This window comes from Amblyomma mixtum, chromosome 5, assembly GCF_055824585.1.
Source record: "Amblyomma mixtum isolate Tamu chromosome 5, ASM5582458v1, whole genome shotgun sequence".
In the NCBI taxonomy this organism is placed as follows: Eukaryota; Metazoa; Arthropoda; class Arachnida; order Ixodida; family Ixodidae; genus Amblyomma; species Amblyomma mixtum.
This window is the reverse complement of record NC_143016.1, coordinates 74543046-74557527: the sequence shown is the minus strand read 5'-3', so window position 1 is coordinate 74557527 and position 14482 is coordinate 74543046. Positions and strand designations below refer to the sequence as shown.

At 50.0% G+C, this 14482-nt stretch overlaps 1 protein-coding gene across 3 annotated transcripts in view; it reads right to left on the bottom strand.

The window, feature by feature from the left end:
- Positions 1 to 14482, bottom strand: part of LOC149342685 (multiple C2 and transmembrane domain-containing protein-like) — a 214882-nt gene that overhangs the window by 53721 nt on the left and 146679 nt on the right. For all 3 annotated transcript variants that reach the window (XM_089545157.1, XM_089545158.1, XM_089545159.1), the window contains exons 5-6: positions 13947 to 14169; positions 6231 to 6360 (exon numbers count right to left, since the gene is read on the bottom strand). In XM_089545157.1, coding sequence (XP_089401283.1) covers positions 6231 to 6360; positions 13947 to 14169 — 353 coding nt within the window. The remainder of the gene's footprint in view (positions 1 to 6230; positions 6361 to 13946; positions 14170 to 14482) is intronic.

Genomic DNA, 14482 nt, shown 5'->3' with positions numbered 1-14482 from the left:
CACGTCTGTTGCTTACGGCGCCGCCGAGTGATTCAGTTGTTTTTCGGGCGCAAGTCAGCACAAATAAAGAGCTTCGTTTGCAAGTTTTGTTGCTGTCTTCCTGACCGCTGGACTGCCGTCACTACAACGTGACAGTATAGTTGTGCTGGCCACGGACATTCAGTGGAGGTGACTTTATATTTGTCGCTGTTTGCTGGAAGTCACTTTAGTTTATCGGGCTCTTTTTTTGTGTCCGCAGCAGCAGCCGAAATTCCGGGCTGTTGCACCTTCGGGTACTCAACCCAGTCAGGAAAAGGTCTGGCGTTGTTTTCAGTGCCGCTGGCGAAGAACGATATTGTGCGACAGAAAGCGTGGCTCCACAGGATTGGGAGAAAAAATTTCAAGCTGACGAATTCTAGCAAGTTATACGATGTAAGCTCAATTCCTGTTTTCCATGGTTGAGATTCGATGCTCTAGTAGCAAACTTTGGCTGGCGAGTCAGAATTGCTAAAGCTCCCAGCTCGCACTATGCTTGACGATTGTTTGATTACGCGCTGCTGTCCGCCTTTGTCATTTCGTAAACATGCATGTCAGTGCAAGTATGCGCGCGTATTTCAGCCTACGGCCCCACTCCGGCACCTACTGCAGCTGGTCCATTGAGATCAAGTAGCCAAAACCTTTTCGCTCAGTAATGCGCCCTGAAACCGTAACCTCTTGCGAAGTGTTCTGCGGTACGCCCTGCCAATTCTTTAATAGTACCGCGCGACCGTCGACCAGCCGGCTTGTCAGCGCCTGATGACAGCGCTGAGCGGCAAAACGAGCGAGAACCAGTGCATCTGAAACAAATGCGCTTATTCTCGCTTGATTCGCGCTCCGCGCCATGATAAGGCGTTGTCCAGTCGACGCTCGCGCGGTACTATTAAAGATTGGCGGTGTGTACATAACTCGCGCTCCAATTAGATGAATTTACATGTGTTCACACTCGTGCATAGCATGTCTGATTTATTGGAGTGTCTGCTGCACAAGTGCTCTACGTGCCAAAAGTTTGTGACGCGGGCGCAAAGGAATTTTATTGCTGTGCGAAACCAACGGTCAGTCTCAGCATCCAGTGCCCATAATATTCCTTTCATTCTATTCCCACCAAACAAGTAATCCGCCAGGCAGCACCGTAATTATTTCGTGCATACCGGCACCCCGCAGACATCGGCTTCCGTCTGTCCTAGAAATTCATGAAGGGACTTCAGTGTGTTCACCTGCACAGCTAGGTTTTTGTATTTTTCATCTTCATATATATTCCTAATACGACTACCCTTCTTTAAAGCTCCATTTTACTGAAGATCAATTCGAGCCCATAATTCTGAGGAAGCTTAGCATAAAGAAACAAATGCACTGCTGTCCCGTCAATATTCTCTCACCGGCCAGCAAAACTGCCCCGCAAACCGCCACAAACCGCCGTTGGTAGTCTTTGCAATAATATGCTATATATAAAGTTGCACGCGTGTCCGTGTTCTCTCGCGAACTGGCCGCCGCACCACAACTGCAGTTTTGCCGCACTCGCTGTCTCCGACAAAACTGAACGCAAATCACATTCGGAGCGCATTACTGGCACGTTTCCCTTCTTCTCATACCAAGCTCATTTACTACATTTTTCACTGCCCCTTACAGCAAAGCCGCGACTCTGCAAGGTCCGCCGTTCCAGTGCATACAACCGCGCCATCGGAGCGCGTCAGGAAGAACATGGCGGACGACGCGAGCCGCAGGGGAAAGGGCGGTAGGAGAGGAGGGACTTGTCGCTACTTAGCAAAGCTGATCTAGGGACTTTATGCGGTAAGTCCGACGTCGTCGGCGATGTTGTGAGCGTAAAATCAGGTGGCTTACTTGCCACCTAGGTCACGTGACCTTGTGACGTCATCACAACCTTCCAAGGTGTAAACATAAAAGCACAGCTGGGCAGGTCGCCACCTGCCACACGCAGTCTTCAGACAGACAAACATCGCTGAAATCGGCATATAGATATCGCACTAAAACACACTTTAAACTTGGCTTTGTCAGCACCGCAGTGCACCAGTGAGCATCAGCCTCAGCGCCTACAGGCCACCAGAAGTCGATAGACTCTTCAACGCGATAGAGTTAAAGGCCCCGTTCACCAGAAAACGCGGTGTCGGCGTTGTGAGCGAAAAATGACGCGCATGGTTGTGGCAGGTGGTCCTCAGAGAGCAACCTAAGAGGCAGGTGGGCCACACAGGTCACGTGACCTTGCGACGTCATCACAACCTGCCCACCGAATTGTAAGCAAACTACCCATCGTGGCAGGTGGCAGTTAAATTGATCACTGGACACTCGGAAAGAGCAACCTGGACTGCACAAGACCCACCGCTGGGAGCACCTGCCATCGCAGGGCAGTGGTGCATCGCTTAACTGCTGCACCACTGCTCCAGGAGGGGTATCAGGATTCCCAGGGATCTATGAACGTAAAGTACAGAATGAATAATTTTTCATATATCCCCGCCGCGGTGGCTCAATGGTTACGGCGCTCGGCTGCTCCCTTGAAAGACGCGGGTTCGATCCCGGCCGCGGCGGCTGAATTTCGATGATGGCGAAATTCTAGAGGCCCGTGTGCTGTGCGATGTCAGTGCACGTTAAAGAACCCCAGGTGGTCGAAATTTCCGGAGCCCTTCACTACGGCGTCCCTCATAGCCTGATTGCTTTGGGACGTTAAACCCCATAAACCAATTTTGTATATATGGGAATTCACCCATTACGCTATAGCGTCATACCCTTAAGGCGGAGCTTAAGCATACACTCCAATTTTTTATTGCTTGTAGCTGCACCAGGGCACCACAGGTGTCTGCTTCTTGGTAACGGGTCCTCCATTCTCAAGAGCGCTTTTGGTTCGAGGCACCAAAACGCGTATTCATGTTGCCTTAACGCCGTCTGTGCACAGACTCAACGGAAAACCGGACAGCGCTAAATGGCGACTGATGAAGGTGTACACCAACATCATGGAAGAAAGAAAAGAGAATAAACTGCAAATTATAAATTGTGAGACTTAACATCCAGCAGCGACACGTGGGCCATGATGGACGCTGCAGTGTAAGGCTCCGGGTTAAGCCACACCACCTGTTGTTAACTTATTCTAACCAATTTACCAATTAGGAGACACCAGGGCATCATCTTAGCGAAGCCAAACGATGGCGTGTCGTCATGTCCCACGGGCAGGTTCTCGTCATCCTTTTATATGTCCGTTGTTGAGTTCTCTCCGCGTGCCGCCGATGCACGCGTTTAAGCGAGGTTGGTCAACCGAAACTGCCGCTGGGAAGCGATACACTCTCCTGCATGGCAACGGACACTGCTCACTTTAAACTTGTTAGCAACGCCTGGGCAAGACCTAAATCACGTGACTACGGGTACTCTTTTCTCCCAAAGCGCGGTAATGGTTCGGGCTGCTATAATCGGGGACTAACCTCTAGCTTGAGTAGATTTTCACGCAGAATCTCCCGTGAGCTGACGGACAAGTAATACAAGAAACGTTGGCGCGGCGCCGACACCCGGCGCAGCCAATGCGGCGGCGACAGCAGAAAGAGTCGCTTCCTTGTGTTGCAAGAAGGAGTCGCATGACTCTGCCGACAAGCAATTTCGGCTAGGCGCACGCAACAGCGTCGCCAGGCAGTGCCCGCGTGACGCGAACGCTCTGTGTGTGCGACTTCGGATGATATTCGGCCGGGCGGCCCATCCTGGCCGTTTATGCACTGTTTCGCACACGCGATTATTCAGCGACAGGACGGACGCTATGCCTGCGGCGGCTTTGTGTATACAGTGCGCGTTGTGTAAATATTGGCAGTGGTCACTAGCGCGTGGTCACACTTCAAGCATTGCCTGGACACTCACGCCCGAGCGGCGCAAACGTTTTTGTCATTTGTATTTTGCAAGTAGAGTACACAGATCTCGCCAGTCCTTTCTCGCTATCGCTCCACTATGCACTTCTCGCTGTCCTGCCTTTGTCCCTTTTATTTCCGCCGTCCGCAGCTCCGGGGCTTAAGATATCAGACAGCAGTTACCGCGGCCGGCAACATCTATACCTTTTTCTTCCAATAAACTATTACTAACGCACTAGCGCGGGACGGCGCCAGTCGAAAAGCGCACCAGCGGTAAACAAGGTCTCCCCTCTTTTCTGGTCCACGATCGGGCGCTGTTATCTTTTACTTCCTCCACGTCAAACCTATCACTGCGACTCTGTCGCTCCCACTAGATTCCACAAGAGTTTGGTGGGACTTCTGCAACCCTAACACGCTTATTTTCGTTTTCTCTCGGCCAAGCGCAGTTACGCGCGAGGTCTCAAGATGTCGCTAGCCACCACCGCAGGTTGCCTCAGCCGCCTCTCTCCAGTGGTCGCGCATAGTTCTTCCACGGCCGCTAGATGCAAAGCGCAAAGCGAGGTGCGGCCCGCCACGTCGCACAGAAACGGCGTCTTGGGCCTAGTTCTCCGTGCGCCCGCCGCGGCGCCACTGCTCGGGGACAACTGCTCGCAGGGAAACGCCGCGACAGCTGCGTCGGTACGCCCGTTGCTCACTCCTTGAGGCGTAAACAGTGCGCTTTCTAGTTGCTCATTAAAGACTGCATTTTTAAGTAGTCATTGAAAACGCCGATTATGTCACAATCACCGCAGCAGGTAGGAAGTGTATGTCTGAACGCTGTCCATAACGGCCGCCTATACGATGCACGACCGGGCGAGCGGCTGTACCTCAGGATGTCGCATTAATGCGCCTGAAGCTTTCGATCTACTTTTAAGGCGTAATTCTATGGCTCATGACTCGCCAGCGTGTCCGTCCGTCCATGCGTCCGCGGCAGCTGTCAATAACGGTTACTTGAAAAGTCAGTAATGATAGTTAATGATGTAGTAGTAGATGTACGAGCAGTAATGATGATTAGTTAATGATACCCACTAAACGCGCACACTGCGCAATCCTCGGGTGGTTTAACAACGGCGCATGTGCACTGACGTCAAAAGTTTGCACAATGGTCGTATCAGCCAGAGCTCTCTCAGGTGCTCTCTGAACGTTGATCGAGGAAGGATGCAGCCCGCGCGCGCTCCAATGTCGCCCGCTACGAAACGCGCTCGCGATGCCGTACGGAAGCGTTCAAGAGTCGCCAAACGATCTTCAATAGTCGCCAAGCAGAGGGCAGCGACAGAGGCGGTTAAAGATTTCGCCTCTTCGCGCTTTAGATCGTCAAAGTGATCCCTGATTTTTATTCCCTTCTCGCTACCCCATGCAGACGGTGAATGAGACGGACACGCACAGCTGGTCACACGCAGTAAATTTCCGCTTCGTGTCACGTCGAATTTTGGCTCTTATATACACAAGTTATTGCAATTTATGAAAAAGAAAAAAAAACTATCATTATAGCTGAAGTTGTGGAACTTCATAAGCCCACCTGCAGCCGAGAAAACCACAAAGTACTTGGCATTTTTATTGCATGGTCATACAAGAAAGGAAGGAACCATTCACAGACGAAGAACCTTCCTTGACCTTACTTTTTGTAGTCATTCTCTGTAAAATGCAAGGAACATGCCAGAGACCTGTCGCTTGGCACCCACTTGCTTCCTTTCCCTGACAGTCCTTGGCAAGCGATATTTTCAGCCACGCTTCTCGACGCTGTAGTTCAGAGGGAAACTCATATGATATCCCAAAGAGTGCACGGCAGACACGAGGCAAACATTCATTCACGCGCACACGAAAAGTTCAAATCCAGCACCGCAGACGCGAGGCAAACTTGCTCACTCACGCGCACAGCAGAAAATCCAAAGAAAGCACTGCAGACATGAGGAACGTGAGTAGTAGTAGTAGTGGTTTTTATTTTGCATTGAATATGGAAGGCAAACGTGGTTTTACACGAGGCAAACGCGCTCGAACACGACGAAGCAAGGAGCGCTTCGGGAGTCCACTCCCGGGACCTGTCCCCGAACAGTGGCGCCCCCACCGAAAACAGCGGCCGCGACTGTAAACTCCGCCAGGACATGCTCACCCATTGTCGGCGGCGCGACGTGGCTGGCCGCACCTCGCTTTGCGCTTTGCATCGAGCGGCCGTGGTTCTTCCTTCATCGTGATGTTACCAGGTGATTATGCTGCGTTAAAACTTTTTGATCTATCTATTCCGCCAGGATGTCATGCACGCAGCCACGGCAATAACAGCGGCGTCCTCCAGTGAGGCACGGCAGACGCCGGACGGAGAGCGGCTATACCGATGCCCACCTGTTGTTCGACGTCGTCACGGGCCGATGCCGGCAGCAGCGTGACCGTGAGCACAATGTAGCCGAGGTCCTTGGCGTTCGCGTCTTCCGCCTTGCCGGACTCGGTCAGGTTGAGCAGGATGTCCGTCGGCCTGCAGCACACAAGGCGAACAGAGGGCACAGTTTTCTGCTCACCTCGATTTCTCTCTTTTTATATCACGGTGGCACGAGGATGTAGCGGGTTAAACAACCGAATAATGTTTACGAGCAGGGTGCCAGAATTAAGTGCTAGAAAAATGAAACTTCGTAACAACGAAACGGTTTATAACGAAATAGTGGATATAACGAAGGAATGGCGATTCCCCTTGGAAGCTCGGTCAACGTGGGCTACAGCGAAGTTACGCCTATAACGAAGTAATCGACATGTCTTTTCAGTTACGTTACAACGAGGTTCAACCGACGGGCATCAACAGCTCACTCGAAGTTGGTGCGTACACCAATGCCTTCTCGATTTCAACGCTGGCTAGACCAGCCGGTTTAAGCAAATCAAAACGGTGTAGTTTTTTCCATCTGCTAAGTGAATTGTGACAGTGTCTAACCAAGTCAGTCTGAGTAAGACGTTTCGTTTTGAGCCTAAAACTGAGGAATCGCAGCGCCACGCTTTCGACACGAATGCGCCGAGCACCGATTCAGACGTCCGAAAGACATCCAATACTCCCGACGTTTGTTCATCCAATAAATGGCTTCTGTACCCGTCTTTCCCACTTCACATAGTACGCACTGAACGCATGTGTGAAAACTCAATGATCTGCGCTAGCCCAAAAGTGTATCAGCCATTACTATCACAGGTTTGCAGTGATGAGCGTCATTAGACGATTACCACCGGCCCAGTCAAAAATCACACTATGATTCTCACTATCCTGCATTTTTCACGCCTTGATGCTCACGTACTATCGGGGACAAAAGGGGTATACTCCACGCGGCGGGAGCCGGAGCAACGGAAAACGGTGTTGCAACGCCATCTACAGGCGGCATCTGGGATCGAGACAGCGAATGCGTGACCTTTATTATCAGCGGGCATGTCGCTTGGCTCGTGCCAATGTTTCGTGCTTTAGCTCACCAAAATGCCGCAGTTTTCCGTCGCTCCGGCTCCCCCTGCGTGGAGTGTACCACTTTTGTCCCCGTTAGGACATTTACTGCGGCTGGAATTTTTGGTTTATGCAGGCTTTTCCATCTCATGTATGATAGTTTCGAGAGGTCCTCCTATATCGTCTCCATAACATCGTCCGCTCCCTTTTAATCAGATCATTATTAGTCATCATTATTAACGCAAGGAAAGCAGTAATCGATTCCCATACCGACGCCATTCGTTCGAACCAAAGTGGGCTCCGCCACAGGATCGTGCCTCCCGACTGGCGAACCGGTCCGCTCGCGAGATAACCGGCGCGGCATCATTAGCGACCGAGCACCCAGAACGCGCGGCGTGTGCGAGCGCGGAACGGGGCAATTCTTCTTCCCGATGCCCATTTTGCGTCCAGGCGGCAGCGTGCAAGATGCGTTATCAACAAACCTGTCAGGCAGCGACAACAATGGCGATCAGGACGTCTCATACGTGCCGGCAGAAAATAGGAATGGTTGTCCCCGCGGGTGAGGATAACAAATATATGCGGCTCGTTCTCTCTTGTTCCATTCCTACTCGCAGCATGGGGTTCAAGTCTGGTGCTACTCGCGATGTATACTATCGCGATGGAAAGAAACGCGAGCAGCGTAAAGCGTGGCCTTCCGCACAATCAGCACAGCCTAGCGGCGGCCCGCTACTATGAGGGTCCGTGACCAACCGCGATGTGCCTTGGCTGTCGCTAGGCGAATCGGCGCTTTCAGTCGGCGACGTCGTAACGATAGAATCTAGTTCCGAGCGGAGCTATCGCACGGCGTCTGTGTTCCGAGTGCCAGGCTAGACTGGCGGATGATAATCTTTCCTTGTCGTTAGGCCATCATGAGGATCAGGTAACAGCAGATTTGTTGAAGGACGAAGGAGAGATTGCGCCAGAAAGACTAGCCACCCCGTATACGCAATGCCTTGGGACCGCGAGCGTACCAATAGACTTGAAGAACGCTAACATCATCTTAATTCGTAAGAAAGGAGACGTCAAGGACTTAAAGAACTACAGACCGATTAGCTTACAGTCCGTTGCCTGCAAGGTATTTACTAAGGTAATCGCTAATAGGGTCAGGACAACCTTAGGCTTCAATCAACCAAATGATCAGGCTGGCTTTCGTAAAGGATACTCGACAATAAACCATACTCACGCCATCAATCAGGTGATAGAGAAATGCGCGGAATATAACCAACCCCTATATACAGCCTTCATTGATTACGAGAAAGCGTTAGACTCAGCAGAAACCTCAGCTGCATTGCAGGCATTACGGAATCAGGGTGTAGAAGAGTGTTGTGTGAAAATATTGGAAGATATTTACAATGACCGCACAGCTACTATAGCTCTCCATAAAGTCAGCAATAAAATTCCAATAAGGAAAGGTGTCAGGCAGGGAGACACGATCTCGCCTATGCTATTCACCGCCTGTTTACAGGAGGTATTCCAGGGCCTGAATTGGGAACAGTTGGGGATAAGAGTTAATGGAGAATACCTAAGTAATTTGCGATTCGCTGATGACATTGCCTTGCTAAGTCACTTAGGACATGAGCTGCAAAGCATGATCGATGAATTAGACAGACAAAGCAGAACGGTGGGGCTAAAAATTAACATGCAGAAAACCAAAGTAATGTTCAACAGCCTAGCAAGGTAACAGCAGTTCGCAGTTGGTAGCCAGGTGCTGGAAGTAGTAGGAGAATATGTCTACTTAGGGCAAGTAGTGACAGCTGATCCGGATCATGAGAGGGAAATAACTAGAAGAATAAGAATGGGGTGGAGCGCATACGGCAGGTTATCTCAGATCATGAATGTCAGTTTACCAATATCCCTCAAGAGAAAATTATACAACAGCTGTATCTTATCGGTACTCACTTAGGGGCAGAAACGTGGAGGCTAACAAAGAGGGTTCAGCTTAAGTTAAGGACAACGGAGCGATCTATGGAAAGAAAAATGATAGTTGTAACGTTAAGAAATCGGAAGAGGGCGGAGTGGGTGAGATAACAAACGCGCGTTAATGATATCCTAGTTTACATCAAGAGGAAGAAGTGGGCTTGGGCAGGGTATGTAATGCGAAGGCAAGATAACCGCTGGTCTTTAAGGGTAACGGAGTGGATTCCAAGAAAAGGCACGCATAGCAGGGGGCGGCAGAAAGTTAGGTGGGCGGATGAGATTAAGAAATTTGCGGGAATACGGTGGCTGCAACTGGCGAAGGACAGGTTTAATTGGAGAGACATGTGAGAGGCCTTTGCCCTGCAGTGTGCGTATTGAGGGTGATGATGATGACGGAACGTAAATATAATGAATTTCAATTCACTAACGAAGTAAGCCCCTTCTTGAACGCGTTCGCGAAATGTAGCGCTCGTTTATCTGCGAGAGCTTTTTTCCCACAAGCAAGCTGTTTGGTTCTTGACCCGCGGATGATAAATTGGAGTTCCCTACCATCGATTCGTTTAATTTGCGGAACGTTCCCCCGCCCCCCTTATTTATTTTGTAATGTGGAAACTCGCACAGTTAGTGTGGGCGGCCACAGTCCTTGCCCCAGCAGTGCTGCTCAGTAGACCGGCGTTCGCAAGATGATGATGATGATGTCCTCGGGCTGAATGGCACATACCCACGGCGGGGGATTGGCCAGGGTGCATAGCGGAGCGCACACGAGCTTCGTCAGCTTCGTCTTCTATCTTCTTCCTCTCCTTCGGCAGCGCTATCCGCTGAGGCAGCAAACCCCAACTCTCTGTCTTACAATTTATTTTTTCTCTTGCCAGTTTTTTCCGAACACTGCCGCTGTGCGCAGTTTGATCACTGCGCTAAAAATGAACGTTGAGAGCTGCGTTAAACGTTTGCCGTGCGTTTTCGAACGTAGCAGCCCCTCCTGTCAAAAAGGAACGCGGCGAAATGTAAAGGCCGGTAGTCTCAAGTATATTATCGATCGCGCGTACCGCAGACCGCTCTATACACGTGCGCAAACGGCCGTTCCGATTAAATGCTGTTAGTTTTGCAGGAACCGTTTTTGGCTGCACGCGAAAAATTTAAATCGTTGTTTGCCCGGTAAACACCGAATCCAGAAAATACAAAAGATGGCAGCGGGCTGCGCGCGGGGAGCCCACGGGGAAAAACTGTTTGCGACCATTCGAGCGATCGTACGAAAATTCTTTTAGCTTCGAAATTCTTTGGAAACGCGACAGCTAATTTCGCAGATGCGCTGTAATGGTGTTGCTGAGGTTTTCGTGAGTATGTCGAGGAAAATTGAACGAATTCTTTTGCTATCTTCTGCGTAAGGGGCTCCTGAAAAACCGTTTTCCGGAGCCCTCGACATTGGCGCCTCTTTCTTCTTCCACTCCTTCCTTCGTCCCTTGCCTTACAGCGTGGTTTAGGTGGCAAGTAAGGTGTCTACCGAAAGTGAGATGGTTACTGCACCTTTTTTTAACGTTCCAAAAAGGAATGGGTATAGTACTGGCAGGTCTCAAGTGGCAGATCTGTGGAGGCTAACACAGAGGGTTTAGCTTTAGTTAAGGACAATGCAGCGAGCTATGGAAAGAAAAATGCGAGGTGTAACGTTAAGAGACCGGACGCAGACAGTGTGGGTGAGGGAACAAACGCGTGTTAATGACATCCAAGTCGAAATCAAGAGGAAGACATGGGCTTTGGCAGGGCATGTAATGCGAAAGCAAGATAACCGCTGGTCCTTAAGGGTAACGCAGCAGGTGCCAAGAGAAAGCAAGCGTAGCAGGGGGCGGCATAAAGTTAGGTGGGCGGATGAGATTAAGAAGTTTTGCGGGGACACGGTGGCCGCAACTGGCGAAGGAGAGGGTTAATTGGAGGGACATGGGAGAGGTATTTGTCCTGCAGTGGGCGTATTGAGGGTGATGATAATGGCGACGACGATGATGAAGATAATAATGAACAAATGTAGAAAAGAACTGAAGCGTTAAATGCGAGCCTGATCGTCGCTGCTTTCTAGTCTGCATTGGAAAAAAAAAATCTTCAAGAAATAAAAACCATGATTGGAAGTGGTGCTGCACATGAGCGTGCTATTCTCCTACGGCGTAGGAGCTAAGCCACCGGCTTGAGGATGGCTTTTAGTTTTTCCAGCTTGACAAGAAAATCATGCCGCGAACGTTGGGCATCGACAGGATCGGAGTGATCTCGTTGTACCGCCAGGAAATTCTCCAAAGAAGTATTGTGGAGAATACCCGAAGAGCGCTTTCGACAGTGAGCAGTTTTGAAAGCCTACAAAACAGAAAATAAACTCTCGGACCTTCTTCACGGTTCGCGGACAAGTTTCGTGACCGCGGAAAAAGCGTACTGATCCTTGCAGTTGCCGGAGACAGCCCTTTTTAATAGCCAAACAGATAAAAAAACGAGCTCGGGGTAAGCCTTGACTTTCCAGTGGCTCGACAGCGCCTCCACGAAGCGGGCCTTCAGAGCAGGACAGCCTTTGCTTTCAGATCAACACAAAGCCACCCGTCTACATTTCGGACAATCGCATAAGGATTGCACTGTGGAGGATTGGGCCCAGATGATGTTCATAGGTGAGAGCACCACGAAGGGTCACGATAGACTGAAGGTGAGGCGTCAGTACAATCAATCAGTGATAAACCTTTGCACAGTAATGTTCTATAAATGCGATTCTCTTTTTAAAGATGTGGTCCCGAATTCGTTCGGTTAGTGCTGCTGTTAGTGCTACTGTTAAAATTTAACGAGTATAAACCGACGACGAATGTTACATGAGGGTGCGACCTCCGAGATTTTAAAGAACATAATATATCAAATCAGCGTTTTAAATAAGATTTCTCCGCTATCTCGGCTACTTTTTGGCTGCTGCATACTGTGAATTAACGGCTCGAGGTGCATTCTAAGCGAACGAACAAAAAAACCACGCTACAGTCACAACGCGGTTCCGTTTTAGTGCCAGGTGCCTACCTAGCTAAAAACAAAAAAGTGTTTAGGTACAGCAGCGATTGGACTAAGCGCATTATACAACTTTGAAGCGTGGAAACGCTCTCTTAACTTTTTTTCGACCCCACCTGCTTCAAGCGAACAAGGCTCAGCGGCCGCTGCTTCTGACTGCGTAGGGCGCCATTACAGCCGATGGGTTGGGTCCCCTTATACGACTATATGAGCGGTTCACTGTAGCAGAATACTGTAATGTAAATGGGCCGGTTGTCCTGCCTTATGTTTTGGATGGACCATTCCAGAATGGGCAGCTTTATTATCAGCATGACCTTTCTCCAATTCGCACTACACGTTCCGTGGAAGCCTTGCTGGATAACCTTGCCATCCGTAAACTTTCGTGTCCAGCAAAAGGAGCAGACATAAAACCAATTGAAAATGCCTGGGAATTTATTAATTGACGCTTGTCACGAACGCAGCTCCATAAAATGAGCAAGGACTCCCTTGGGCTGCTTTTCACGCCTAGTGGGACAGGCTTGGCGGCCCTGAGTTATAGCCACAGAACTGCTCGCCTCCATGTCAAGGCGCATTCTTTCCGAAGGAGACTTTAACAAATATTATTATTAATGCAAAGTATGGTTTCGTCGAGCAATCCTGCTTTTTGATAAGTTCAAATTCTGAACCAGCTGGCGCTTTCGTTTCAACTGTTCTTATATCTTTCTTAGAAAAATGAATTTGATATGATCTCGAAGACATTCAGGCTTCAGTTTTCTGCACGTAATCATCGTGACAGCATGAAAGCGTGCCACATTTCACTTGCTTGCCATAATGACAAGGAAAACTTATCATCCGCCAGTTGCGCCTGGCACTCGCAACACACACGCGATGCGATAGCACCGGCCGGTACAAGATTCTAGCGCTACGGCGGCGCAGATTTTCCTAGCGACAGCCAAGGCATATCGCAGTTGGACACGGATCCTCTTACTAGCGGCTGGCGCTAGGCAGCGCTGATTGTGCGGAAGGCCACGCTGTCCACTGCTCGCGTTTCTTTTCATCGCGATAGTACAACTCGAAGTAATATGACAGGGAACACTTTCTTAGCGGAGTGTTAACTATTACTCCCAAGTACGAGTGCGAAGTGAGTGCAAAGCGGGGTTTTTTTTTTTCTAAGTTGCTTTACACGAGATGCGTGAACGCTTCGAAGCCTTTTCAAATTTAACGCGAAAGGAAAAATAAATTTAGGTTCTGAAAGCGAACTGGACGTTCCCTTTTATGTTGTACAAAACTGTATATGTCATCACTTTCCTTACTGGTGTCGCACCTAATTTGTCAAAAATCATCTAAACACACAAGGACTCGCCAGCGTTTCCATCCCCCACGTACAGCACTCAAGTGTCACGCAGAGGTGAAGAGGTCCACATCGGACATGTACAGCCATGGACAAAAGTCTTCGGGCCATATGGCTTGCACCTCAAGCCACGTACTGGAGCATTTGTAGTAGCCCTGAAGATTTAAATATCTGTAAGATGACGAAGAAACGTCCTCCTCACTTTTTAACATATTTAGGCTTTTAGGAATAACGAAACTACTCCGCTATATGCGCTTCAACACGAGGCCTTGCGACTCGTGACCTGAAGATTCTTGACCAACGGTTGTGCTCCCCTTGTGACTAGCTAACGATGTACTATTTGTACCTGTCTATCTCTAGCGTGTGCAGCTCTACGGCGGCGGCGCCCATGAAGTCGTCCTGGAGGCCGAAGTCGTAGTCGTAGACGCGCACCACCAGCGGGTCCCATAGGTCGCGCACGGCCACCGTGAAGCACTCGTCCCAGTACGGGTCCAGCGAGCGGGACACGGTACGGCTGCGGTACACCTGCCGACCGCCCTGCTTGAACTTCACGTACGGGTCGCTCGTGCCTGCGTCACGTGCCGAGTTGAGAAGAGTCAGCAGATGCAGGGGCACTGCCCCGCTTTCGATCTATTATCATTCCTACCAGCCTGTGTCCACACACACAGCCATGTTCAAACTACCTTTGTGTCCTGCCATCATCACTGTGTCCGTGCCGCATTTGTGCCGTGCTTTGGCTGTGACCCACCTAACCCAAACATACATATTGAGTTGCAGCCCCGCAAAACCCACGCACAGGTGCTGGTGGTGGTATTAATGTCCAGCGCTTAAGAAACCTCGTTACAGAGCAAAATGGCCATTGCGCGAGATCTACACCTTGGT